The 27,099-nt window shown below is 41.4% G+C and overlaps 2 protein-coding genes across 2 annotated transcripts in view; one reads left to right on the top strand and one right to left on the bottom strand.

The window, feature by feature from the left end:
• Positions 1-110: 110 nt before the first annotated feature.
• On the bottom strand, positions 111-25,821 carry mindy3 (MINDY lysine 48 deubiquitinase 3). Its single transcript, XM_023293156.3, has 16 exons — positions 25,680-25,821; positions 24,897-25,229; positions 24,707-24,786; positions 23,981-24,041; positions 23,664-23,870; positions 23,404-23,455; positions 22,558-22,672; positions 21,228-21,301; positions 20,996-21,075; positions 20,655-20,725; positions 19,799-19,879; positions 8,671-8,743; positions 6,552-6,624; positions 4,466-4,553; positions 1,838-1,909; positions 111-1,129 (listed from the first exon to the last, which is right to left on the bottom strand). The coding sequence occupies exons 2-16, from the start codon at positions 25,132-25,134 to the stop codon at positions 980-982; spliced, it is 1,515 nt and encodes a 504-aa protein (XP_023148924.2). The 5' UTR covers positions 25,135-25,229; positions 25,680-25,821; the 3' UTR covers positions 111-979.
• Positions 25,822-26,184: 363 nt separating this feature from the next.
• Positions 26,185-27,099, top strand: part of si:dkey-12j5.1 (uncharacterized) — a 33,969-nt gene continuing 33,054 nt past the window's right edge. Inside the window, exon 1 of the mRNA XM_023293157.3 lies at positions 26,185-26,367. Coding sequence (XP_023148925.1) covers positions 26,301-26,367 — 67 coding nt within the window. The 5' untranslated portion in view covers positions 26,185-26,300. The remainder of the gene's footprint in view (positions 26,368-27,099) is intronic.

The following is a 27,099-nucleotide window of genomic DNA, read 5'->3' as shown; positions in this document are numbered from 1 at the left end:
GTATGTGATTTAGTGACGAGGCTCCAGACATCTGAAACGTGATATTTATGAGGAAAAAGACACAGAAGACGTCTGTGTCTATGATTTCAAAGCTACCAAACCACACAGCATTTGAACAAAAAAGTGTTTATTCCAGAACCTTTGAGCGTGATAATAAATACATGAGCACGTGGCCAACATCCCAGTGCCGTGCACGGAGCGCACACACACACACATCATAGAGCACCTGAACCAGCTTCATCTCGGTCAAAACACGGAAAACCTTCTGTTCAGATCTTCAGATCTCTGCGTCTGGGTTGGTCCCTTTACACTGTAAACTCATAGCAGTGGAAGTGACGGTGTGTGTTTGTGTGTGTGTGTATGTGTGAGTCTGTCTGTGTGTCTTTATGTGGAAGGCTTTGGTAGGTTTTCCCTCTAACAGTCCTGTAGCTGGATTAACAGTAGTGTTTCACAGTCGACTGGCTCTATATGTGGATCAGCATGTAGATTCGATGACACACTCCCGTCAAATCAGACTAGTTTGTCCTCTAAACAGTTTCTGTCTACTGCCAAACTGTAGCTGAGGTGTCTGCACAGAGCAGAGCTGTAAAAATAAACATTCACTCTTTTTTTTTTGTTTCTTTTTAAATAATCACATCATAAACATCCTGCGTGTCGATTACAAGCTATGGTGAACAGACAATAGCGTTAACTGTAGTTTGCATTTGGGTGGAATGTGTGAGCGAGGAGGGAAAGAATGGATCTCAGGCTTTAAATGTTTAGTCCATGAACATGTTTGTGTGCATTTGTGTTGTTTCTCATTCGTCTGTGTTTTTTTTTGTCTTTTTTGTCTCAGTCTTTGTAAGCTGCCGACCTTTTTCGGGGGTCAGTGTGCGGAGGGGAAGCTGTAGACGTGGTGTGGGTGTGTGTGTGTGTGTGTGTGTGTGTGTGTGTGGTGGGGCAGTACTGGTCCATCCACAGACACACAGGACTGTCGGTGTTAGTTGAGCGACGGGGAGCGGTCGGTGGTCCACAGCAGCTCGATGTAGGGCCACTTGGTCTGTAGGCAGCGCTTCACCGGGGTGTCGTCCGTCCGAACCATCGGGTCCTCAAAACCTAGCACCAAAGCCGTCCCTTCTACATACTCCACCTGAGGACACAAACACTCCACAGTAAATACACACTCATCTCTTCGTGTCTTCGGTGTCACTAGTGAAATACAGTGGGGCGGATGCAAGGATACAGCAGCTTCCCACAAAGTCCAGCTGCAGGGGACTAGCTGTCAGAAGGTCTGCTATTCCCATCTGGATCTATGGGAATGGAAATGCCATCACAACCTTATAGGCGCTTTGCTGCCATGTGCATGTGTGTGTAGGCGTGCATTTTTGTGTGGGCACATATGTGGTACCATTTCTACAATTTCAGGTAGCCGTGTGGAAAAAAGTCACTTTACAGACTAGACAAAGTTGACAGATGAAGAAACTGATATTCCTGAGTACCAGTTTTGTGCATAGCCACTGACGACATCCGCTGACAGTCATCCATCACGCTAAGCCTGCCTAATAGGCCTGCGTTCGACCATTTATCATGGGCGAGGCTGCAGTCGGTGGCCTCTGTGCTGAAACGGCTCGGAGAAATAGGAGGCTAAGCCAGGGTTTCTTGGATGGATGGACAGGCTATTAGGCTTGCAATAGCTACTGTTTATTCTGGAGTGACTGACCGCCTCCAGCTGTGTGTATGTGCATATGAATGATGGCAGGAAAAGAAGAGAGGTAATTGGGAAGGAGAGAGAGAACATAAAAAAGCAGCCACCATCATTAGTTACGATGAAAAACCTAAATATGAAAGAGTGTCTTACCTTCTCTTTGTGGTTGGACTGTTTAAGACCATTGTAGTGGTAGACGGGAAATGAGTCTGGGATTCCTGAATCCTGAAACAGAGGCACGGAGGAGGAGAGTGAAAAACATGCTATGTTGTTAAAGAGTGTCTGAACAAAAAAAAAAAAAGACCCACAGAGGAGGAACATTTGCAAACCAAGAAGTCAAACATCTCTTCCTGCAACCAAACTGAAATGTTTAATCCCACGTGTTAAAGAAGTGCGTGTGCCTCCAGTTACCGCAAACCAGCTACAGAAATGTTCGAACAATGACAGTGAGCCAAAACACTTTGGCCCGAAGGTGCAGAGAGCTGATAGGGTGTGTTGTCTGCGAGCGTGTCCAGCTTCTTGTGTTTATATGCCTATATATGAAACCCTAACCCTCGCCCCAATCCCACGTGTGTCTGAGTGTGTGTGTCCAGTTGGCTAATGGTAGTATAATTTCTTTGCGGCTTGAGGCCATTCCTCTGGTGAGTCCCTAAAGCCCTGATCACTTTAACACAGTTCCCCTCTATCTCTCCCCCTCTGTCTTCCTCACTCGCTCTGCCTCATAAAGGGCATCTTAAAGCTCTTCTCATCAAGGCAGCGTCATATGATGGTGAACACATGCATATATTACACATGAGACACCACAGGAATGTTTCTGGCAAACAAACCTTTGATTTGCTAAAACAGCACTTCACATATGCTTGGGAAATAGACATTAGTGTCACCCATATGTGTGTGTACACAAGTGCTCCTCCATATGTTTTAACCGTGATATGGATTGAATGACGGGTGGAAGGTATTTGTCATAATGCTTTTTACACCGGTGCCCCTTGCTTATTCATTTAGATGGACATAAATTAGGTGAAGCCACGATTTTTCACTGTGAAAACGGAGAAGAAGTTTCCACATGCAGAGGTCATTTCCTAACACATTACGTAAGTGGTTTTAAACTGGAATTAAGGTGCAGACAAATGTTTTGTGCCTTTAACCATAATTCAAAAGTCAGTAAAAGGAAGTTCTTTTTTGGCTGTATCATAAGCAGTGTTAAATTTTATTGATATTTCTGACCTGTCACTGCATGGATTTTGTGTTGATGCACCTGTCACAGCACAGGGTAAGTTTCCTGGAGAACATGGTGCCTTTTTTATGTTTTAACTCAGAATATTGATTCTTTGACAGCACAAACACTGTTTCAAGGCAAGCTTTGGCGGCACTCTTTTTCAGTAAATGCAATAATCCAATAATGCTGCCGGTTTTATCATGTCCAGTGATCCCCACAAATTGAGAATTTACTTGTGCTTGTGGGTGGTGCGGTGTGACTGTGGTAGTTGTCTAAAACTACACTTAAGAAATTCAGTGACGTTGATGCTAAAAATGTGTTGATATTTTTAACCAACGCATGTCTTTATTAACGTCAGTTCATTGTAACAAATGCTTTTCTTCAGTATTGCTGCATAACTGTTCCCTCACAACATCAGTCTTTTTCGGCTTCAGTCACTGGTCAGCTGCAGTTTTAGACAATAACAGTGGCAGCAAAGTCTGACTTGGTTCAGTGTTAAAGTTTACAATGAGTCAATCACAGAACAAAAAGGTGGTTTGCACACTGCACAGTTTCAGTAGCACACTACAGCGATACAAACCAACGCACCAGCACCTTTGAGTGCCTTGAAAAGCGCTATATAAATCTAATCCATTATTATTATTATTATTACATGTTAACCAGTAGTCACTTCTATTGATTGATATCCTGATTTTATAACCTCATTGTTGTCCGATCCACTCACCGTACAGACAGATTAAAGATGATGGCTGTGCTACGAATTCAGCTTTACTTTTGTAGAATTGACGCTACTACCGAATTTCAGAGAACAATTACACAATAAGAAAAAGAGGAGTTCCTTTAGCTGCAAGTATCCACTGTGACCAGGTTGTGCTTTAACATCCAGACCGAACTTTATCACTTTGCTAAGAGCTATAACAGAAACTTGAGTTTCTTTTGGAGTTGCACTACTTACTTAAATAATGAGCCCTCTTCAGTACTTATTTATTTTTATCATAATGAAGTTTCCAGTTTAACTCCACAGTTTGGCATGTGAATTTGTATTTCCATGCTGTACTGTGATACATTCTACAGTGACAGTTTGTCAAAATAAAATGACCTCAAATGAAATGGTCCTTTTGCTTTTTCGGAACAAAATAATCATTTAGGCTAGAAAAGCAGACATAAGTGGCAGTCCGAGATTGCCTCTTAAATGCCTCACATGCAGACTGTTGGTTGACACTACAACTGTTCCATAGACGCCTCACATAAATCAGAACATGCTCGCTAACCGGCTGTGCAGAGAAGCCTGTCACCGAGACGAAAAAGTAGTTTGAAAAGAGCAAAATAAGGCTTTCTAATCTGAAATAGAGTGATTCTATCATACTGGGTGGTTTGGTCAGAGACACACGAAGACAGAATTGCTAAATGTCAGGCGCACCGGTGTGACCAATAAAAATGTTTAGTTGTGCCTGACAGATTTTTGATGGCATATGCAACCAAAACAGTTGCACTCCTGAGCCCTGCATACAGGGTGTGTATCTTGGAAATGGAAGTCCACCTCCACACACATATGCACAAACCTGATCAGGGAAGAACTCCAACAGGAACGGGCCCAGAAGAATTATGCCCAAGCTCTCTGGATCCAATTTGCTTTTGACCAGACTGACACTGAGAAGACACAGAAACAGGGATATGAAGTTAATAAAAAGCAAAACAGATCTAGAAATCAAAAGACAGACAACCACGAAAAACAGACAGACAACAAAGCGGGCAGCAGGAAGAAACCGTCAGCACAAAACAACAAGCTTTATGCATGAAAACCAAATTTACCATCACCTCATCTCTCATGTTTTGGTGAGTGCGTGCATGTTTTCATGAATACTGTGGTACAACTAAATATACCTCTTTCCAGACATTCCTACGTGTTGGATCAGTGTTATTATTATTTCACTGTGATAAAAAACAAAAAAATCCAGTCAGATTGCCCTTTTAAGGCAGCGAGGAGAGAAGCGAGGGTTTTACCCGGACAGAGAGAAGAAGAATGGTCATTTCTTCATCTGCCAAGTTTTACAAATAGTACATGAAGCAGGGTAGAAACTGGTTCTGCTGAAGTTTCATTGAGCAACAATGAACCCTTAAAAGCTGCACATCTCCTGCTGTGCAGCTGACGTTAAACACTCCATGGAGGAATTAACAGATCATCACCACAGAGATCAAATAAACTATCTACTATGAACAAGTGGTGTTGACGGGGATCAGAGGAGTTAGTTGTTTGTTCTTTCTAGACTGCATGGCTTCTTCATTTAAAAATGAACATGAGATGATTGTGCATGCAAAATGCCCACACTGTGCACGCCAAAGTCGTTCCTTGTGTCCCATTCATCTTGCTGTTTGGATTCAAATGCAGTCAGATGATGTTTGTCTAGACTAGTTGTATCTTTCAGTGAATGTCATACAGACACATGACAATTAGCTCGCTCTGTATCACGGGTTCTTTGAATATAATTCCTTAATTTCAGTGTTTCATTTGTTTGAACTGCCAGTGTGAGGACATCTTGGACTTCCTTTATAGATAATGACTGTGACAATAATGCCACCCAAGGCTATTTAAATGGCAACAAGGAGACCCTTTTGTATTCTTGTCACACTGAGATGGAATAGTGAAACCGTCATGTATCACAGCTAATAATTTAATTTCCAAGTTTTGCTTAAAAAGCAGTCACAAAAAGTAGGAAAATAACCCATTCATTCACACTTAGCATAAAATCTAGTTGAAATTTGATTATAAATTACAATAATTGATGTTTTTATGATGCATGAGAATGAACAATTCTGCCAAACACTAGATGACAAAATGATCAAGAGCCTCGGAGCTGATTTTTCTGAGAACATTCAGTGCCCACAAAGTCGGTTTACCACAAATATAGCAGCTGACTATCACAGGGTCACAAGATATGTAGAAATACTAAGTTAAAACAGTTTTCACTCATCTCCACTTCAAAACATCTAAATAGACCTATTAAATCATTATGCCCATGCACTAAAGATGCAACTTTTTTATGCATGCACGAATGCTAGAAAAAACTCTCCTGTTGTGTGGTAAGAAATGAGAATCGGCTGTTTGCACTGGGAGTCTCCCCTCAGTTTGCTTTGTTTTGTTGTGATGTATTGGCCATATGGGGGTCTGCAGTCCAGATCAATGGTCCAGTTACTGGGCAAGTCCCACGGCTGCAGCATTAGGGCTTTAGTTCCTCCGAGGAGAACGTGCTTCTGTTTGAAGCGGCGCTTTAAAGCATTTCCTCGATCTCTCCGTCTTTCTTCCTGCTGTTAATGATCTCCCTTTAAGCCGCTGTTTCTGTCTATTTCTTTCTTTCTTTCTTCCTCAGCTTTTATAGTGGGCTCTCTCTGGACTTACTTTATAGCGGCCTGGTAGTGAAACATGAGCATGGGGCTGCTGACCTGGCCTGGCCGTGACTTTGGAGTTAGAACTTTAGAAGCTCTACAGGTGCCACATGCACAAACTAACACACAAACTAACACAAACTAACACACACACACACACACACACACACACACACACACACACACACACACACACACACAAACTAACACACACACACACACACACACACACAAACACAGAGCCTTGAACATGCGAGCACTTACTACTCGGGCTCTGAGACAAGGTCAAGAGCTTTCATCACGTCCTCCAGCAGAGATTCTGGTATGAACCCATTATCTAGAAAGAAAGAGACAAAAAGAAACTGGGTGACCCTGGGTTGAACATAAAATACAGGCTTTAATTGAAAACCAGGGGAAGCCTTCACCTACACACATATGGCACAAGAACTATTTACATCACAGGCCCTGAGCAATGAACTCATCTGACAACTTCAGCACACACACACACCTTGTCGTTTTTCTCTGACCTACATTCCATGGCCGTGATGATTGCTTTACCTGAGAGCAGAAGCTTTAAACACTAACATGTGTTTTTGCCCAGTTCAGTCTGGCTGGGCACTCGCAGTTCATTCAAACATCAGCATGTTAGCATGTGTGGTCTGTTGTTTAGATACATACATAAACCCCAAGTGTGTTGTGAAGAAGATTAACTGACAGGCGCTCTGCTTGTTCGCTCCCAAGCAACTCAATCTTGCCTTTTCAAAAACAGATGTAATTCTCTCAGAGCGACAATTGATAGTGTGACAGCGAGCTGAGAGGGCACGCACAACATAACACAACACAGGGACAATGGCAAACAAATATTAAAGAACATGCTGAGGTGGTGGGGTTGGGTGTTGTGAGTCACTATCGTGCATGTGAATGCGTCTGGCGCCCTTTTTCCACAACACGGGGGGGAGCTGTGCTGACTCTACATGTGACACGGACAGATTTATGGCCCTTTTACGCAGCACTCAACTGTGATTGTGTGAATATGTGTGCCGTGGACAGTCCATTCTCCTTTCATGTGTTTAAGTCTGTGGGCGCACCTACTGTAGCTTGCAGTAGTTTGTGTGCACAAGTGTGTGCGAGCAAAGACCATATGGTATGCAGAGTGTGCCGGGAGATGATAGCAGAAGCGGATTTGACAACAAGCAAAGTGGTATTCTGCGCAACAGGAGGAGACAAATGAAGAACAAGGAGAAAACAGATGACAGTTATGTTTACATATTTGTTGTCGAGGCTGTCGGAGCAGGCAAGACTGCTTTCAGCTGGTAGGATTTATCTCATGGTAACATTGCATTGCACCACATACGAAACGATCTCTGAAAATCAGCACGTTCCTACAAGCTAGATAGTGACTAATGATGTTTACAGGAAAACAGAACAGTACACTTTATTTGAGAATAAAGAGACATAAATATGAAGGCATGTGGTACAACTGCAGATTTACTCAGGTGCTGAGCCAAACACTACTGCAACATGTGCAGCTCCAAAACCCCCTCACATATGCACTCCTTTCTGTGAATCTGACAGCAACTGAACATGTTGGCTTGATGTCTGAATTAGCTCCATGCTTACTGTAAAAGGCACAATGGCAATCTTATAATGTTGGACCGAGCGACATTTTTGTATCACTTTTAACAAGTCTGAATTGCATGCAGTCGTTTTAATGGATTGGCACACACAAGCCATGTACTTTGAGTTGTGTGAAGAGTTGGGAAGAATTTTTCTGCATTTCAACACCAATATTGGTCCAAAAACATCCCAGACCCTGCAGAAGACAATTTCACTTACGTTCCACAACAATTTCACATCTAAGACAAGCTGAAATTATATTTATAAAAATAAAACTTAACTGTGATGAAAACAGAGTCTGTAACTAAGGTCAGATTAACCTTTTGCCCCAGTCACCTGGAAGTGACAAGCTGAGAGGCTTAGGAAGACGAGGAGGAGCGGGAAGAAGCCGGATGGTTGACTCAGCTGTTAGAGGAGCTGATCTCACTAACCTAAACAACAACAGTGGAGATGAGAGGAGAAAACAGACCCTTGCTCCCCCTGCAGAAGAAAATAACGAGGACGAGAGCAGCAAAGAAAAGGCAAGGAGGGCTGTTGAGGATACAAATGCATCTGCGACTTTTAAGTAGGGAACGGCAGACTGCAGGGCCAGGGTATTGTTTTCTCAACTTGTGCATGTAGCTGTATTGGAGTTAAGGTTTGGATTAATTAAAGCACATCTCAGTGCCAGGATTTTTCTACAGCTGTTGTGCTAATGAGCAAACAAAGCATGATGCTCCACAAAAATATGTATGGGGTAAGACACAAACATTTAGTTTTTCTTTACCTTCTGGATCAAATGACTGGAAGACCCTCCTTGCCTGTTCTGACGGAGACTCTGGACCTACCAGTGACATCTCCTATCGAGAAGAAAGGAGAAAAAGAGACAAAGAAGGAGAAGTAGGAAAAAGTTAGAAACCTTGCATGACAACAGGTTTTATCCAAAAGTGACAACATGAAGATCTATGTGAGGAATAGCAAAGGCAGGAAGGAAGACTTAGATCAAATTGCCAGAGAATGTAGCTTCATCAGTGCTGAAACATTAGAGCTGCTGAATGCAGGGAGAAGAGAATCATCTACAGCTGCTCACATCTTACAGATTGTGATGGATACTGGCAGGATTTAGCAGCAGTAATGTGCACAAACTATATTCAAGACATGCAGCCAACCTACGGTACAAATCACAGCATCTGTGTGCGACTGTGTGCAATCTAAGGGGCTGTTGCAATCACCAGAGTCCGCTGGGTTATTAACTGATCTCCTGATAAAGATAGACGGCTTGTTTTTAGTCCAAACACACCATCAGGAAGTCAAGTCTTACATACATCGACTGTGATTTATGAATAGCTCTACAGTGTTTGTTTGCTGGTAAAGTTTAGAGAGAGCAGTGCTGGCTGGCAGGGACTGCAGAATTGAGTTGGTGCATATATATGCATCTAAAAGAGGGAGATGCCTTTTAAGATGGGCCTCTAAGTACACACTGATTAAATGACCTCTTCATTAGTCTCTCTTCACTAAAAGCCTCAGAATGCTTCAAACTAAATGCTTCTTAGATTGCTGGCATTTGAAACCCACTATTCTTCCCACTACAGCTCTCTGGTGTTTTTTTCTAGGACATTCTGAAGTTAAAAATTTGACAGGCTTTCCCATTGCATGCTGTGACAATTCAGGTGTGCAGTGGTGATAAGTAGGTAAGGTTCAGATGGGTCTTCACACATTCACTCCTATACGAGAGATCAGGGCAGCAGAGTGACTCAGCCAAAAGGACAGCAGGCTTTTTAGGTCTTGACTATTTTGCCTTTAGATGTGGTTGGATCACATGCCCGGTCAATAAAAGTAATTTTAAGCATACTGACACCACAACACTTTAAAACTAGAGACCTGTGACAGATAGGAGTCTGTCTTATCTTATCTTGCTTTAAAGCATTACTTGATATTTCTAATCGTACTGTCAGATCTTGTGAAGAGCTTGTAGCGAGATTAACCCTCTGAACCCCAAAACCTACAGGTATGTTTGAAAGGCGTGGTATTTCCTAAAGTTAATTAACAAAATTACAGAAAGAACTTGTAAAAACAGGAAAAATGTTCAGATTTTCAACTTCCTGACAGTTCTTGAACGAACCGTGTTTCACTTGCAGCTCCATCTGGAAGGCAAAAACTGTGATTTTTTTCATCATCATCACTTTATTGTACATGTGTAATTGTAAAATTTGTAGGGCTGGACCTGAATATCCAAATATTCGGTTGTTGTGGTAGTATTCGAATATAAATTTTGAGATCCGAATACTCGGAACACCACCCTGCCCCCGTCTCCGCCACCGACTAGCTGCTTGACTAAGCATTGGTATATTATCACAGTCTTGTGGACTGCAGTGACCTCTGGGGTCAGCGTTATTTTTGATTGGCCAGTTGGCTGGATCACATGCAACTACCAACCCCGATGTCGCGCTTCACTTGGCCCGTGTTTGTAAGCAGAAGACAAAATGCAAAGACAGAGAGATCCATGCTAATGCTAACACTGTCCGGCGATGAATCCACCCCACCCCCTGTGGAAGAGCTGAAAATTCGGATATTCATCATTAATTTGGCCCGAATATTCGGAGCCCAAAAATTGTTATTCGGACCAGCCCTAAAAATTTGTCCCTCAAAAATATGCTTGTAGAAAGAAAACAAAAAATCCTGCACTCTTTTGCGCAACCAGGAAGCAATAGCAGGCCAAACTGTGACAAACAGTTGCGTGACAAAAATGCAGGAACTATTCGGCTGAACTGCAGTCAGTGCTTAGCAATGGAATATGTATAATATGAACAGTCAGTATTGGTAACAACTGTGGACACCGGAAAAAAGTTGCACACATTTTAAAATGAATATGTAAAGAAATTAAACTTTTTCCTTTTTGATGATTTATGGCAAGACATTTTTGAGTCTACTCTAGCTCTAACCATTATTGTGCTGTTACTATGGAGGTGCAGGACTTTCTATTGGAGTAAAAAATGAGCCCACAGTGAGTAATAACGTGACAGGAGCGAAAAAATGCCCAGAACCTGCTTGGAGTTCAGAGGGTTAACAGCAGAATAACTACTGGTGTCTGATAAGCAATGCGGAAAAGCACTGAGAAGCTTAAGAGAAAAGGACAAAGCTCAGGGAATAGAGCGCATATTTTTCCAATAAGATACTTCTCAAAAAGATAACTCAGATATGTGTAGGTAAGAGTCAGAGAGTTCTCAGCGTTCTTCCATATGAGCGAGGAAGGGAGAATATTTATGACAGCGAATCGCTGGACAAACACACAATGTTTTTGGAGAGCAAATGAACCCTGCTCATCTCCTTTAGCTGGTCTTTATTAAAGCTTGAGCCTCAGATCCACACAGGCTGCTTGGGTTTCACGGCCCACTTATTACTGTACTTGGGGCTTACTCACGGAGAGAGGGGGGTTCAGGGGGACACATCAAGAGGAGATGACTCCCAGCTGCAGACTCTTCAGATGCAAAGAAAAACAGTCGCACACTAGCGAACACGCGCTCGTACACTGTTCTGTCACACCGAGTCGAGCAGGGGCCTGATGTGTTAACATTACAGGCTCCATAAATCTGACAGAAGATTTGTCATTAGCTAGATATGTCTGTGTTTCACTTATAAGTTTGGACAAGTGATCCCACGGGAATAAAGTGCTGAAAAAGTTCCTTACAGTTGACTGCGTGTCTGTATCGGGAAACACAAGCTGTTTTGATAAACTGTAATTATGCCTTATACCTCCATCCATTATCTATACACCGCTTATTCCTCACTAGGGTCGCGGGGGGGGGCTGGAGCCTATCCCAGCTGACTCGGGCGAAGGCAGGGGACACCCTGGACAGGTCGCCAGTCTGTCGCAGGGCTACATATATAGACAAACAAACACTCTCACATTCACACCTACGGGCAATTTAGAGTAATCAATTAACCTTAGCATATTTTTGGACTGTGGGAGGAAGCCGGAGTACCCGGAGAAAACCCACGCATGCACAGGGAGAACATGCAAACTCCATGCAGAAAGATCCCGGGAAAGCCGGGACGCGAACCAGGGACCTTCTCGCTGCAAGGCGAAAGTGCTAACCACTACGCCACTGTGCAGCCCATGCCTTATACCTTAACTAAGAAAATATCCTAAAGTGACGAGAGGCTTAATTAATCTTAGGCTTCAGCTAGAAACCTAATGAGCCCCGTGAACTACAGCTCAGTTAACATAGTTTATTATCTTCAACGGCACAACAGACACATCCGTTGTAAATCACCTGGTAATCTCACAATTATAGGATGTCGGCACTTTACGGGCAGACAAACACTATTAAATGTTCATCAGCTGACTAAACAACACACATTATCCTGGCTGATCTATACATCTCAATAGGAGCACACGGAAATGAATAGACACGACCATGACTCATGTGAGCATACGATCACGCACGCGCACACGGACACACATAAAAGCAACAAAAATGACGTGACTGTGATTGTCTGTGTGTGTGTGATGACAGGTCTGCTTGGTTTTCTTTGATCTCTGTTTTATTAGAGGCCTGAGGAAGATGCCGCTGAGTTGGAAAACATGTCATGGAGCTAACAGACTCTGCGGGGAAGTGTGTGCCTCAGCGTTTCTGCCCGCTCAGGTCCACCGTGCTACGATTTGTGTGAATGTGTGTGTGTGTGTGTGTGTGTGTGTGTGAGTGATTGGGCTTGTACAATGATGAAATGTATTTGCTTATACAAGCGTACAGTATTTTATTCTCTCGAGAGCTCGTGCAGACACACGGTAAAATGACAAGAGCAAACTGCTGCACCAGTACAAGTGTAGCTTAAGAAATCAAGCAGCACATTCCAGACCCTGCAGTCAGACCTTTTTTGCGCAAACCCTTGACCTCTGTAAAAGAGCAACAACAAGCGACCCAAAAGGAACAAAGCAAGAACAACACACACGACTCAAGGCCTTAAATACACAATGTAATGCAGAACATTTGTTCTCAGCAAAACCGGAATGTATTCAAATCAAACATGTCCTGGTAGACAATTTCAAATGACCTAAAATGTATTAGGGCTGCACGACAATGGAAAACAATGACATATTTTGTTTTTCTGCAATATATACTGCGATATGAAAAAAAACCCAAGTAATTTTCTCCAGATGACTTGAAAAGGTCTATTTGGAAAGAATTAATCATTTTAGAATGACTGAAGCGATTTCGCAGGGGAGTGCATCTGCATTGAAAATCTGGATAAAAGCTGTCTCGTATGCTGTAACGCTGACAACAGCATCCAGAATAGTTTTTCAGATCTGGTTTTGTGCTCATTATAGAGATCTTTGGGGTGCTGATTTAAATGGTCAAACAAATTAGTCGTGCCGCTTCATGTGATGGCAACAATTGCGAGATGCTGCTGGAAGAGTACCTGTTTTTGGTCAACGGCATCATTTTTTTGAATAATTGTTTCCATACAACAGAGGTCTTTGTCATGGTGACCAGTTGCTAGTTAAACTCCAACAATGCTCTCTGCTTGCTAATACAGACCTCCTAATACTATTAAACACGAATGAACTACACTCTTCCACCTCGTTAAATCGTAGGTACTACAGCTAATGCACAACAAATAGTCTTACATATATGTCCTTTATCTTCTGTTATATTGGTTAATATATCAATTAAATTATTAATGGTAAAAATTGATTAACAATGAACATTATGTCTCTAATACTTAATTTTTTTGCAACCAAATATTACTTTTCAGTGTTCCTTGCTCATTTTGCTGTGCACATGTTGAGTCTGCATGTCAACAGACACCATGTCTTGTAAATAAAGTAAACAAACAAACAAAGCTATATTATAAGAGCTGTTAAATCAGAGTAAATTATGTTAAATCAGACCTCTCTTGTAGATTAGCCATGGAAAATTAGAACCATGCAAGTTGTATTTTTGTGAAAAGATGCAAAATTCTTTCACATCTCACTTCCTAGTAACAGTCATAAGCCTGACTATTGCACATGTTTATGCTGAAACAATATATTCTGCAGCCCTAATGTGTATATCTGCAGTTAACTGACAGACTTGTACCACTGCATAACATACTATGCAGTATATGTGCTTTCTTCTTTTCTTATCCCCAGACCAAATTTATCGCATCATATTCTCCTAGATAAAGTACAAAGCGTAGCTGATATTCCCTTTTTTATCACTTGTTTCATGCTGAGGATGGTTGACAGACCACTGCTCAGACATTCTCCTCTGTTTGACTGCACTTTTGTTGCTCTCTGGTCACCAGACTGAGAGGCTCCCTGGGGTTGACAACTCATTCCCCTTTAGTGCTTCTTCCTCTTTCATTCTTCCCTTTTGCCTAATTTACCTGTATTTACCTGCCCTTTCCTGTGCTAAGGAGGTACTCCAGTTTTGGAGTATTTCCTCCCCTCCCAGCCTCAACTTATTGTTCCATTCTCCCTTCCACCTTTCAGCCTTTATCTCTACCTGCAGGTAGCTACTTCAGGTAAGACAGGTAGGCACAGCACTTGACTAGAATTACTTCTTCTTTCCTTCCAGTCCACCCAAAGAGCCATTGTGTGTGCTGAGAGGCTCGGAGTGGCCATAGAGTGCGTCTGAAGGGATCGATTTCAAAATCACAAAGCAAAGGTCTTGGACAGCATCTCCAGTCTTGTTCTTAGCAGGTACCTACAGCCTCACTACATGACAGGCTGAAGAGGGAGTCTGTGTGCGGGGGCTTGTTATGTAGAGTGTATTATTGAATGTGTTTGTTAAGTTCACCTTAACTAGCCTGTGTCCCAAGTGATCACAAGTGTAGAAAACAATGGAAAACCTATCTGTCTAGCTCCATAAAGAGTGAGAGCAGTGTCTACCGAAGGTTTGTGTATGTGTTTCAGGTGTGACAGACAGGACAAAGTAGTGATTTATGGAGTTGTCTCAGATGAGCAAAAGCGCGTCTCACCAGATCAGAGAGGAGACACCAGAGAGTAGTTATATAGCCCAATGATAGGTCTTATAACGGAGACCACCACCCTGGGGAAAAGGAAGAACAATGCACACACACACACTGACAAAGGCAGCCTTTTATCCTGACACAATGGCCTTTGGTCTGACCTGTCAGAGATTATTAATGACTGTTAATGTACACCGCTTTGTTATGCTGTGTTTGCGTGTGGCCCGCACCCACTGATCGTATGAAAAACACAAAGTAATCCTTTTTAATAGAACTAAATTCTTTACTTCCTGCAGATTTTTTTCCTGTTGCTTTTGCTGTCTTTCAGTGCATCGTTGTCTTAACTCAGCAGTGTCACATAGTCATATTATGTTACCAGTTTCAATTTTAGGCTCTCATCACTGACATTAATAAACAACTCAAGCAAAGAAGAAGGTTGTGGAATGTGGCCGAGACCTTTGGAAAGCTGTGCTAAATTAATGCTGAGTTTTGACATTTTTAAGACACTTTGTTTTATGACAAAGATTTAAACCTACCCCGGTCACGGGAAATTGACTGTAGTCGTGTTTCCATAACATATCTTTAATGCACATTTTTGAAGTGCCGTTTTAGAAGAAGTTAATGGAAATGACAAAAATCAGATCAAACGTCTTTATGCTCACTGAAGGTGGTTTACGAGTTTTTTGAAGAAGAGCTAAAGAAAGTTTCATGGGAAATGGAAACACCTTTTTTGAATGAGTTCTGGCGCAAAAATGTACCTCACATGACGGATCGGTTGTTTCGGCTTCTTTTGTGTTTCGTCTTCAGCATAGCATAAAAAACAGCATAAAACATGGCCGAGACCAGCTAAGATTAAAGAACAATTCCTCAAGACTTTTCTCTTGTAGTCTACCAAAGTTCTCCTTATCTCTTCTCCGTCTGGTTTATTTAGCAGGTGGCGAACAACTAGAGCTCTGTCCAGCTTTACGGTTTATTAAAGGCATGCAGAACATAGCCTATACCACCACCTTCTAATCACACTATGCAGCCTAATTTATTAAGTTAATGGAAACATGCCTAATTTGTGTTTTCTTTTTAATTTTTTGGGTGACATTTAAGATATTTGCTTGAAATTTGTGTGACATTTATATAGAAACGCAGCTTGGCTTTGTCAATAACGCCTCACTGAATTAAACTGACCTACATGAACTGCATCTGCACATGAGTTCTTCCTCTTTACCAGTCTTTGAAGGACAGTCTGTGAGAGTGCAGACAGAAGCTGGAGTCTTCAGGGACACGGAGCGCCACAGCGGCTGCTCTCTCTCCTAGTAAATCACTGACCCAGAGCACGACTACTGTACACACACACACACACACACACACAAACACACACATAACTCCCTGGAGCAGCTCAGATACAGCCTGTGAACCTCATCACTCAGTGAGGGCAGAGTTAAGAGTGATGAGAAATGTCACAGGAGGATCGCCCTCCCCTCACCCTCTTTCCTGAGTGACCACCGCACTGCTCTTTAAAGTGCATCCTTCCTTTCTGCTTCCTCTCCTTCCCATGACGGGCCAAAAAAATCTGAAGAGGTTGGCTGAGGTGCGCCGGGAAATCCTTCACTCGGGCAACCGACCCACTGCACACGCCAGAGTGGAAATTTACTTCAAAGACAAAAGGAAGGAAGAAACCAAATTTAAACTTATTGCACGATATGTCTCATCTATCATGCATCCATCTTCTCCTTCACTTTCTGTCTGTCTCTCTTCCTTTCTCTACTTCTTCTGGCGTCTCAGAAACTCTTGTCCAACCACGGATCCCATTACATGCCATTATACACACTCAGCCTCTTTCTCACATGCACACACACACACATTAATACAACAGAGTGTGTGCTGGGGGGTGTTGTGGGTAGGGATCAAAAATAGTGGAATGGCTTTTGTGTAGGTAGATTAGATAAAAAAAACACTAATGCTATTAAGCTGATGGCCTGAAAGCCATAGTCACACTGACAGCCACTCGGGGGAATACACACCCGTCCCCAGTGGCAAAAAAGAAGGAGCAAGTGACACATCAGAGGCAGGGATCAGGTTTTCTGCTTTTGTTGGGATGGCTCGATATCGGAGCTAAAAGCTACATAACCAGGTAGCGTGTATTTTTGTATCACAAAACCTAAATTAGCTCTGAACATAGATTCCCTCAAAGTAGGACAGGGTCACACTGAGAGAGGTCGACCAGCTGAAAACTCTTGCCCCATGTCCTCCCTCTTCAGCTTAGACTCAAAATGAAAGATCCCATTACTGCTGGCATAGCATAGCGTCAGCTGTGTACGTCAGTATATATTCATGCAAGAGCGTATTCTACTGTGTTCGCAGCCTCCACTGGGACAAACGCATCCAGATGAAAACTGTGGACTCGCATTCCCTTCAGGAAGTCCTCCACCTGAAGCTGCACTCACACACACACACACTCAATACTAATGCTAATCAGGATTAGGTTTCCTGTGCTCTGGAATGTGTGTGTATATGTGAACATGTCACCAGCGCTGGGGGAGTTGTAGCAATCGGTAAGTCATCAGCACATGCATGACGACTGTGGGTCATCATTGAGCCAACATATGATCCACCAGCACAGCAGGCTTCAGCTGGATTCATGTAACCGAGCTTTTAATCAATGGTATATTAAGGGTGTGGCGTTGTGATGGAGATGATTGTCGGGGATTTTTTTTTTTTGTTTCTGACTCTACGGTGCAATTTTCACAACAGCAGGGAAAATCGATTTGCTACAACTCAAACTGCCAGCTTATATTCGCAAACAACAACTGAGTATTATGTTACATGTTCGCTGATAGAGATGATAGCCATGCTTGTTTGAGTGCCAGCTGGGTCAGTGCGCACATACACAACAGCAGAGTAATCCAATGATTCCACCCAAAAGCCAAAGTTTGCCTCAAAGTTCCAGCAGCACCGTTGAGCCCAATTAGGTTGTTCATTCTATACCTTGTGGCATAACCCTGTGCAAACGTATATATTTGAGTTTGCTGCTGCAGAGGGCAGCAGCTCTTGGCCCTTTTCCAGGAATCCTGGAATTTTACCTGCATTATGACCACATGAATCTGGATCTGGTTGTTTAACCCCCTGAACCCCAAAACCCCAGTGAGTTTGAAACACAAGTTATCTTTTAAAAGAAAAAAAAAATCACCAAAATACCACCATTGATCAGAGCTAGGAACTGTAAAAGCAGAAAGAATCATCAGCTTTTCATAGTTGTGATGGTCCTTGAATTACTGATCTGTGACTGAATGTCAGTCCGAAAAATAATCCAACTGCAGGATTGAAAGTTTTATATTTCCATCAAAATCATTCTATTCTAATGTAGTAGTAAAATATCTACAGCATATAGAGTCAAGACTTATTCGCAGTATTAATAACATCTAAGGGCATTTTGAAAAATTTCCAATTTAAAAAAAAAAAAAAAATCTACAAAATTAAACTTTCACTTTTCTATGATTTATGGACGTACAACCGTGTTATACTGCACAAAAGACAGTTTTCACTTCTCTCTACTTTTAGCCATGGTTGTCCTGTTTCCATAGAGATGCAAAAAAATGGGCCAATAGTGAGTAAAAATGTGAAGGGAGCAAATAAAGCCCAGAAACTGCTGGGATTTAGAGGGGTTTGTAGGGCCTTCTCCCCAAAAGCTCCCCACTCTGATGGCTCAAGACGGGATTCTGTAGCACAAAATGTCACATATGTCAAACACAACCCTCTGAACTGGCTCAAGTCTTAAAGAGAAGTTATTCAAACTGTACTTTAGCCCAAGGTATTTCAAAATATATGTAATGATTGAATTGGAGTTTTGTTTTACCATTTCCATAATGTGATTTTATGCACATTTTAAAGCATCACATTAGATTTTCATTTTTTTTCCTGAATGGAGCTATACATATAACATAATTGGTCATGGAAATGGCTGTTTTTAAGCGAACATTTAACTAACATGACTGATCAGCCGTTTCCTCTACTTTTGCTGGCTTTGTTTCATCATACATGTCATGAAACGTATCCAAAATCAGCTAACAGGATAGAATACTTTTTACCTGGCCAATTGGCAATAGTACCTGAAGACTTTCATTACTTTTCTCTACAAGATGCCCAGTATTTAGTTTCATCCTTTTTGTCAAGCCTAGTTTATTCGCTCCAAAGCAATTGGCAAAAAGGGCTAATTTGTTTTTTTCAGTTTTATGAACATTGACATTCATTCAAATATTACTTAACCAACAGTGCACCAGCTCGTTCCTTTGTAAAATATCTAAAACCAAGCTGTTGCTACCAAATCTGTTATCCTATCTTTACCATTTCTTGAGATGCAGTGGAAAATCAGTCATGTATCCGTGAGTTAATTTCTGAGTGTTGTTTCTGGATCTTTTTAGTTCCCAGGACAAATTTGTCTAACAAAAAACATGTGCCAGAACAGGATAATGTGTGATCTGCATGGTTGGAATGAACCTGACAGTGAAGGTAGACAGAACTGGAGGCTCTTACTGGAATCCACATTCAGGAGTTTACATCATGGTCATACATTATAAACTACACATTGTTTAGTTGATCACAGAGGGTTGCGAAACTAAAACTGTGTGTGAGGCTGAGAAAGAGAGTGTAAGAAGATGACGGTGTGTGCGTCTGCAAGCTTTCCTCTTTGGAAACTGAGCTTTCCCCCCCCCCCCCTTCATGCTTGATAGGTGAAAAGCAAAGAAACAGCACCGGCCATATATGACTATCTCCTGCTCTCTTTCCCCCTCCCTCTCAGCTTCTCCTTTTTCCCACATTGTTATCTGACCCGCACTATATTAAATCTGTTAAGCACATTCCATATTTTGGTTTTTCTAACCCGCTGCGGAGACTGGCTTATATTACACACCGTGTGTTCTTGTGTTTGAAATACGGGTTGGCTCTCTTATGGATGAGTGTATTGAACTTGCCTTGGTGAAAAATACAGAGAGGTGTGTTTCGCTGCCAAGTATCCAAATAGGGAACTTTGGAGATTTGAGGAATGCCCCGACCTAAAACACAACACACAGAAAAGGAATGTAGAACAAATCAGTGTCTATTTTCACCATGAATCGGTAATTGCTGTACATGTAACATTCATGAAATACATTAATATTTAATCAGAAATGCCATGTTACTTCACCAAACACTCATATGTAGAGAAATCCATTGTATATATCTGTGTTAACTTAAAATTTCTTTTACTTCTCAAATGCTATGTATCTTAGCTTATCTTTTAACTGACTCTACAAGCTACTTAGACATCCATCTACTTGCTGTTAACCTATTACAGCTACTTATCTTGCCTATTTTCAGAGTTCATATCTCAGCTTGAGCCTTTTTTCGGCTTGCTTATGTTGGCGACAATAAATAAATAGCCAGGAATCCTGTTTTTCAAGCTCGCTGATAAGTGTCTAGTCACCGGCAGTGATGAGTTTTTAATAACTGTGTGTTTTGGTAGACGTGTGCCAGAAAATAAAGAGTAAAGCAGGAGAGTGTGGGAAGTTTACAGTTAATGTGTTGTGACTGTTTCTTCCAAACACATATTTTCACACGGGTGCCTTCACTTTGATTTGTGCTTCACATATTGGAAATGTCCCACATCTCAGAGCTACAAGCCACAGTGAGCACTTGTGTATCTGTTTGTATTCCTTAGCACCTCTCTCAGTTTATATGTGTCCAGCCTTATTAAAAAACACAAATCCTAAGCAGATTTACCATCAACAACCACTTGACAATTTGTTTGTATTCTCTAATAATGTTTTGGGACCCTTTTTGTGTGTGTACCTTGCAGTAGCGCAGTGATTCCATGAGCGTGAGGAAGCCAACTGATGCCTGTTTATGAATTCCATGTAGTTCTGAAGGATGAAACAGAGCAACAAAATAAGAATGTCATTGATGTCAAACTGGCATCAATTTGTGCTTTTGTGCAATGCTGCGGAATTTAAGAATTATGACTCTCTGGTGGATATGTTTAAGTCTGGGACCACTAAAGAGTTCTGCAAGTCTGATATGTGTGTGTGTGTGTGTGTGTGTGCGTGCGTGCGTGCGTGCGTGCGTGTGTGTGTCTGTTCTGTGGATTTGGTATGTTCAAGCGTGTGCATGCAGTAATTTCATGGAAGCCTTACTCATGCCAGAACACTCCCTGTCTCCATCCCACACATTAGAGACAGCATGGCCAGTTACAAGAAGGTTCACCAAGCTCTGACTGCAGAAAAAACAAAAGAGACATAAATAGTAAAAAGGAATTGCAGAATAAATATAATCATGCACCCGACACAAATAAGTCGTTGCAGTGATGTATATCATCCTGTGACAGTCCAACTGATGTGAACAGCAGGTGAAGATGTGTTTTTATACCTTCCATGGCCGTGCACAGGGTCTATGAGAGGCTCCATTGTGTCCTGGATCTCATTCCTTATGTTTTCAATGCCCTGCGCAGGGAGGACCAGAAGAAACAAGTCTGCATTTAATTTTTGTGTAGTAAACATGTAGAAAAAATGCTTTGAATGATAAAACTCAGTGATTAAATGCCCATGAATAAAGTATGAATCTTATTTTGTGGCTCACTTTTTTTGTTAAATTGTAAATCTTTTAGGCCACCTCATTCAAATCACTTAACCCTCTGAACCCCAAAACCCACCAGTGGGTTTGAAAGTCATGTTGTATTTATAGAAATTACTAAAATTACACCATTTATCAGAGCCAGACACTATAAAACGAGAAAGAATCATGCGATTGTCGACTTTCAGACAGTCCTTCAATTAATTAAAGACTTAAAAAAAAAAAAAAAATCCTATTATGTCTGCACTGCCTGTAGGCACCAAGGTTCTATTATCACACTTGGACTTATTTTATGGCATTTATCCAGGTTGGTTTCTCCTGAATAGATCCTTGCTTGTCTTGCATCTACTCTCAGATGTACGTCACTTTAGATAGAAGTGTCTGCTGAATGAAACTGTAGAACTGTAGAATTGTTGTTGAGTTGTCACAGAATAATAAACACATCTAAGGGTAAAACTGTGAAATTTCATCAAAATCACGTTACTCTGGATACCTCATTTAAAAATTTGCCAAATATAAACCATTTAAACTAATTAGCTTCTGTAAAATGTAAAAAAAAATGAGCAACTCAGAAGACACTAGTGACGAAGCGGCCATCGCCAGTTTTAGAATAAAAATTCCAAGACTTTTCAGCTAAACTGGGTTGAACTGCAGGCTGTGTTTACACAGGCAGATTGGGGGCAGATTTGGACACAAATAAAAAGGTAAGCAGCAAAATATCTAAAGTATGTAAAGATACTGATTTTCAAGCATTACTGACACCTGTTGGTGTTTGGAAAATGTTGTACATGTTGGTTCCAGGTTTTTTTTCCCAAATAAATTCATCTTTTGTTTTTCTTCCTTTTTATGATTATGGCATTATAATTTTACTATACTACACAAAAGACATATTTGAGTTCTCTGTACTTCTACCCATAGTTGTGTTGTTTTTATAGACTTGTAGGACTTCATACTGCAGTGAAAAATGAGCCCACAGTGGGTAAAAATGTGACAGCAGCAAAAAAAATGCCCAAAACCTGCCTGGGGTTCAGAGGGTTAATGAATATAACAGAAACAACATCATCAATTTCTAAACACTATTTAACATTTCTATCCATCTCTGTGTTGAGCTCTTTCCTTTCTTTACCTTGGTGAGGATGACGGAGTAGAGGAAAAGCAAGACTCCACAGCACCCCCTCCAGGTGTGGTAGAGAGACAGCACCTCTTCTCTGAGATCAGACACTGACACGACTGTCCGCTTGCTGCAGGCGGGAAACAAACATGAGGATGATTTATGAAACACTCTAGCGACAGATTTGTTGGGTTTTTGGAGGTCACTGTGACTATGACGAATTCATTAATTGTGTTTGTCATGCCCGGATGCCCTTTCACGATAGGGCAGAAATCAATTAAATGCATGAGAGGACAATGACAAATCTGATGGTCTCTTTTTGGAGGCTCTTCCTTCGTTCGCTCCACCTTGGAAAGCTTGATACCGGGGCTGTCTGTCTTTGTTAGTATGCACCTCTTCGCTGTGAGTCAGCACCGCTTTTTGCTGACTATGGCCTCAGCTGCCAGTGCACGATGTGATGAAATTTCAATGTTCTTCTGGCATACACAGCCTTGCATTCATTTAGCTTGTGTGTGTGTGAAAGGTAGTGAGAGGTAGCTTTTTTATTAGGCAATCAGTGACAGCCCTGAGTCAGCAAATTGTGAGCTGAGTGAAATAGCTAATTCAATGTGGAAGCCAATTCTTGCAGGCTAGATGAATCAAATACCACACCTCCTCCTGCCTGGCCTGACACTATCTTGCGAGAAATATGCAGTTCTCTATCTTCATACCGAGTACCGACAAGTGTAAAACCAGGATTTGTGAGGTCTTAATTCTCCCAGAAAACTCACAGTATTATTTAATGTGAAGATTATACAGGGTGAGGACGAGTATAAAGATGGAAAGGTGTTATCTGCGGTGAGAATATTTAGTGTCACTTACTGGAGAACACTGTGAAATCGCTCAAAGCCAAGTTCCTCAGCAGCCAAAGCAGCTAGACCCAAGAAAACACATAAATATCATAGTATCAAAGAATGACACAGCAAAATTATACACTATCAAAGAGTTAGTCGTTAAAAGTGTCTATTTTTGCAATAAAAGTGTAAAGACAGGGCTTCATAAAATCAGTGAGCGTTAATGTTTCATGCGCTGAGATTTTGAATGTCCACCTTGTGTGGGAATGTGACAGACGTAGGACTCACTGGGTTGCTGTTCCTGTGGTTGTTGGCTGCTCTCTGGCTCTGGCATGTCCTGTGTTTGCGACAGCGTGTGTGTGTTGGTGTGTGTGCTAGTGTGTGGGCTCTGTCCCTTGGCCCAGGTAACCAGGCAGAACCCTGTGGAGGGGCTGGAACAGGCCGACTCCAGGATCTCACTCAGCGTTGAACACAGGGCTGTTTTCTGCTCCTCACCTAACAAACACAAATATAAAACATGTATTAGTTCACAAAAAAAAAACATCTCAACTGTATGAGACAACAAAAATAACAATGATGAGCAGATGATTCTTTGAAGAATCTACCTGACATCTGCCTCCAGTTGGAACTTTCTCTATTAAAGAGAATGTTCTTCAAGAGGAATGCCTGCAAATAAACACAAACTCAGTCACCAAATTTGCAACAAAATATTTAATGTTCCACATTCTACACATTCTAATCATTGCATGTCTATAGTCAGCAAATACATTCACAAACTTTGATCTAGCATATTATCAACCATTGTTAAAGCAGTTGAATAAACAATAGTTATCACTTTATATCAACCATCAGGATTTAGGGAAAAGGTCTGTTTACAATATTTATGACATAATTTTTTTTAAGTCAAGCTTCTGTTCAGCATTCACTGTGTAATAGATGTAAAACACAAGGAGGGTAGCATTCAATTCTTAAAACAATCAACATGACAGTTTAAACTCTGAGTCAGACATGTTGCAAAATGAACAAAATAATAAGACCAGGCTCCTGTCACACCACAGAATGCATGACTGAACCACATAATATACGCTGAACATTGGGCGGCGTAATCAAACCCTGAAAGCTTCAATCGGCAAAAATTAAATAAAGCTGAATTCCAGTATTAGTTTCCTTATTTATTCGCCATGGCTCATAAATTACAGCCTTTACAATTTGCGATTAGCATTGTTTAAAGTTGTGATTTTTTGAAATGCATTAATCATTCAGGCCAAACCACAAGACTCATAGACTTTGACACACTGATAATACAGTACAGGGGTCGAACTGGATCATACCTGGACAGGTGCAATTACAGCACATGGCCCTCCTTCAAACTGCTCCAGTGCTGTGTGCTCATTCTCACTAAAAACAAATCCTGTGGTAAAAACAAACAAAAAAAGGACGTATGCTGTGTCAACAGAGAAAATCTACATTTTTCACAGTAGTTAAGACAGAAGCAGTTTCGTAAAAACAAAAACATCCTACCTTGGGTCCATCTACGGAAGATGGAGGCAGACACTCCTCCGCCAGAGGGTCTCCCCCAAACCAGATCCACCACCTCTTTATTCAACTCTGACATGTTAGCTTTCAATGCTGGCAGATCCACAGGCACCCCCTCTTCAGTCCAGCAGCCACGTGGAAGCAAGAGGTCTGTTGAGGCCAACTTGGTAGCTCTTTCCAATGGTGACAGTCCACTTCTGTGGGCAGGTCGAGCCTGTGGCATTGGCCACAAGCTACCTGTGTAGCTGGACACAGTCTGACTCTAGTGGCTGGCAGCAAACTGGCGGGTAGGAATGACATCAACGAAGCCACACCAGCCTTAGTGATGGGACAGAAACACACGCTTAGATTACTGACTTTAACACAAACAAATTAATTGTTAACAATGGTGCCATTTAAGATGAACTAGTTCATTACTTACAATTCTTCTAAGTGATATATTACACTAGCTCGGTTTATTAAGAAGCTAAAAGGCTAACAACAGCGTTAACGCCAAACAGTTACGATGGATGGTTAGCAATAAAATTAATGGCAACATGATAACGGTCAGATATTTTAATAGCGACGCTGTTACCCTGTTACATTCTTGAGAAATTACTGCGGCAATTATAAATTTTAACGGCTGGGTTGTCTTGGTAATGCCAGCAGTTAGCATTAGCATCACTACTAGCTTTGTCATTCAGTTACTTAGCACACTACAGCGACGCCTACTACTGCTATATGAACTCATATTCTGCCATTAATGACATATCCATGAACCTTGGTTACCTTAATACACAGTCGAGTAATAGAATTCCGTATTTACAACAAATTTGGTAGCGACTTCACCAACAGGGGCGTCTCTGTCATTCGTTTATTTACAACAGAATTGTTAGGGAAAAAAAAGAAAACGAACAAACGTACGCACCGTTGACGTAGCTCTCCATTGGTTGATATCCAGAAAGTTCTGGGTGCGTCAGGGGCTGCGGCTTAAACGTGTCACCTCATTAGTCTACAGACCTGCCAGTCACACCGAGCACCCGCCCACAAGCAGACAACCGTTTAATTCATTTAAAGCCCTCCTTGGAAAACCTCCAATTAGAGAGGGACATTTTAAATTGCAGACTTTTAAGACAAATCTAATAAAAAACATCCACTTAAAACGCAATTAAAAATCACACTGAAACCTTGAAATATTACATTTTCTACGTTTTGGTTTAAAAACATATATTTAAAAGCACCAGTAGTATGTCCACTATCCCTCTCCGTAGCAGCAGTCTGGTCACTGCTTTGCGCATGCGCACTTTACGCCTGCATTTCACATACTTGCTTTCCACGCGTTAAAGATTCACGCTTTGGGAAAAGTGAGATTTAAAGTCAGAAATAGTTTAAATATAAGATTCCATCAGTATGGGAGGCCAGGCTAAGGGCAAAAAGAAAACCAAGCCGAAGAAGAAAGAAAACCGTCCAAACAGGGGTGAGCTGTTCAGTGGTTTATCATTTTACTAAATATTTACAGTCTTATGTCAAATTCTTTCACAGCAATGAGTTAAAATGAACTATTAGAGCTGATGTTAGAATCTTGAAACACTGGACACATAGCCAAGCCCAGAAATCTTTACATTTTAACCTGATAATTGCACCAATTTCAGACTATTTCAGAGTGACTTCTATATAAAGTGTACAAATGTGTTATAAGCAAAGTAAGGTCATCCCACTTTCTTTCTGTGCTTATCCCAAATTAATATCACACTGAGTGCAGGTGGCTGGAGCAGTGCTTCTCAAACTGTGTGTCTTGGAATGAGTTGTATTCATGATGATTTACAACTATAATCATATGTAAAGTTGTGCCTTGTTACATTAGATCCACTGAACTAGACTAGAATGTGGACAGAGATTTCTTTATTTTATCAGTTAATGCCAATTTTAAATCATAATGGTCAGTTTATTTAATGATAACTTGGATGACGACACTTTAAATAGTCCCAAAGAAGAGATATGCGTGCTGGTGAGGAGATAGGTTCCCTCATAACAGGATATCCCAACTGAATGCCTAATAATAATCTGACCAAATCAGCTGTCTGTTGTGTATATTTCACCTTATCCAACATAGCTCTTCCTCTGTCTTGTCTTGTCATCCGCCCTTTCTCTTTTTGGAATAAAAGCTTCCCACCGTGCTCTCTCGTGCTCACACAGAATGCACAAGTAG

The sequence above is a fragment of the Amphiprion ocellaris genome, chromosome 9, assembly GCF_022539595.1.
Source record: "Amphiprion ocellaris isolate individual 3 ecotype Okinawa chromosome 9, ASM2253959v1, whole genome shotgun sequence".
Classification (NCBI taxonomy): domain Eukaryota; kingdom Metazoa; phylum Chordata; class Actinopteri; family Pomacentridae; genus Amphiprion; species Amphiprion ocellaris.
Note: the sequence above shows the minus strand (reverse complement) of the source record. Positions and strands in the feature narration are given on the sequence as shown.

Bases quoted from the DNA above. Each gene is read 5' to 3' on its own strand.
- mindy3 (XM_023293156.3), bottom strand. From the start codon at position 25,134: ATGCCACAGGCTCGACCTGCCCACAGAAGTGGACTGTCACCATTGGAA. The intron at 24,787-24,896 runs GTAGGATGTTTT...TTTTTACCACAG, and splicing joins CTTCCGTAGATGGACCCAAG to GATTTGTTTTTAGTGAGAAT. The intron at 19,880-20,654 runs GTACACACACAA...GTTGTGTTTTAG, and splicing joins AATCACTGCGCTACTGCAAG to GTCGGGGCATTCCTCAAATC.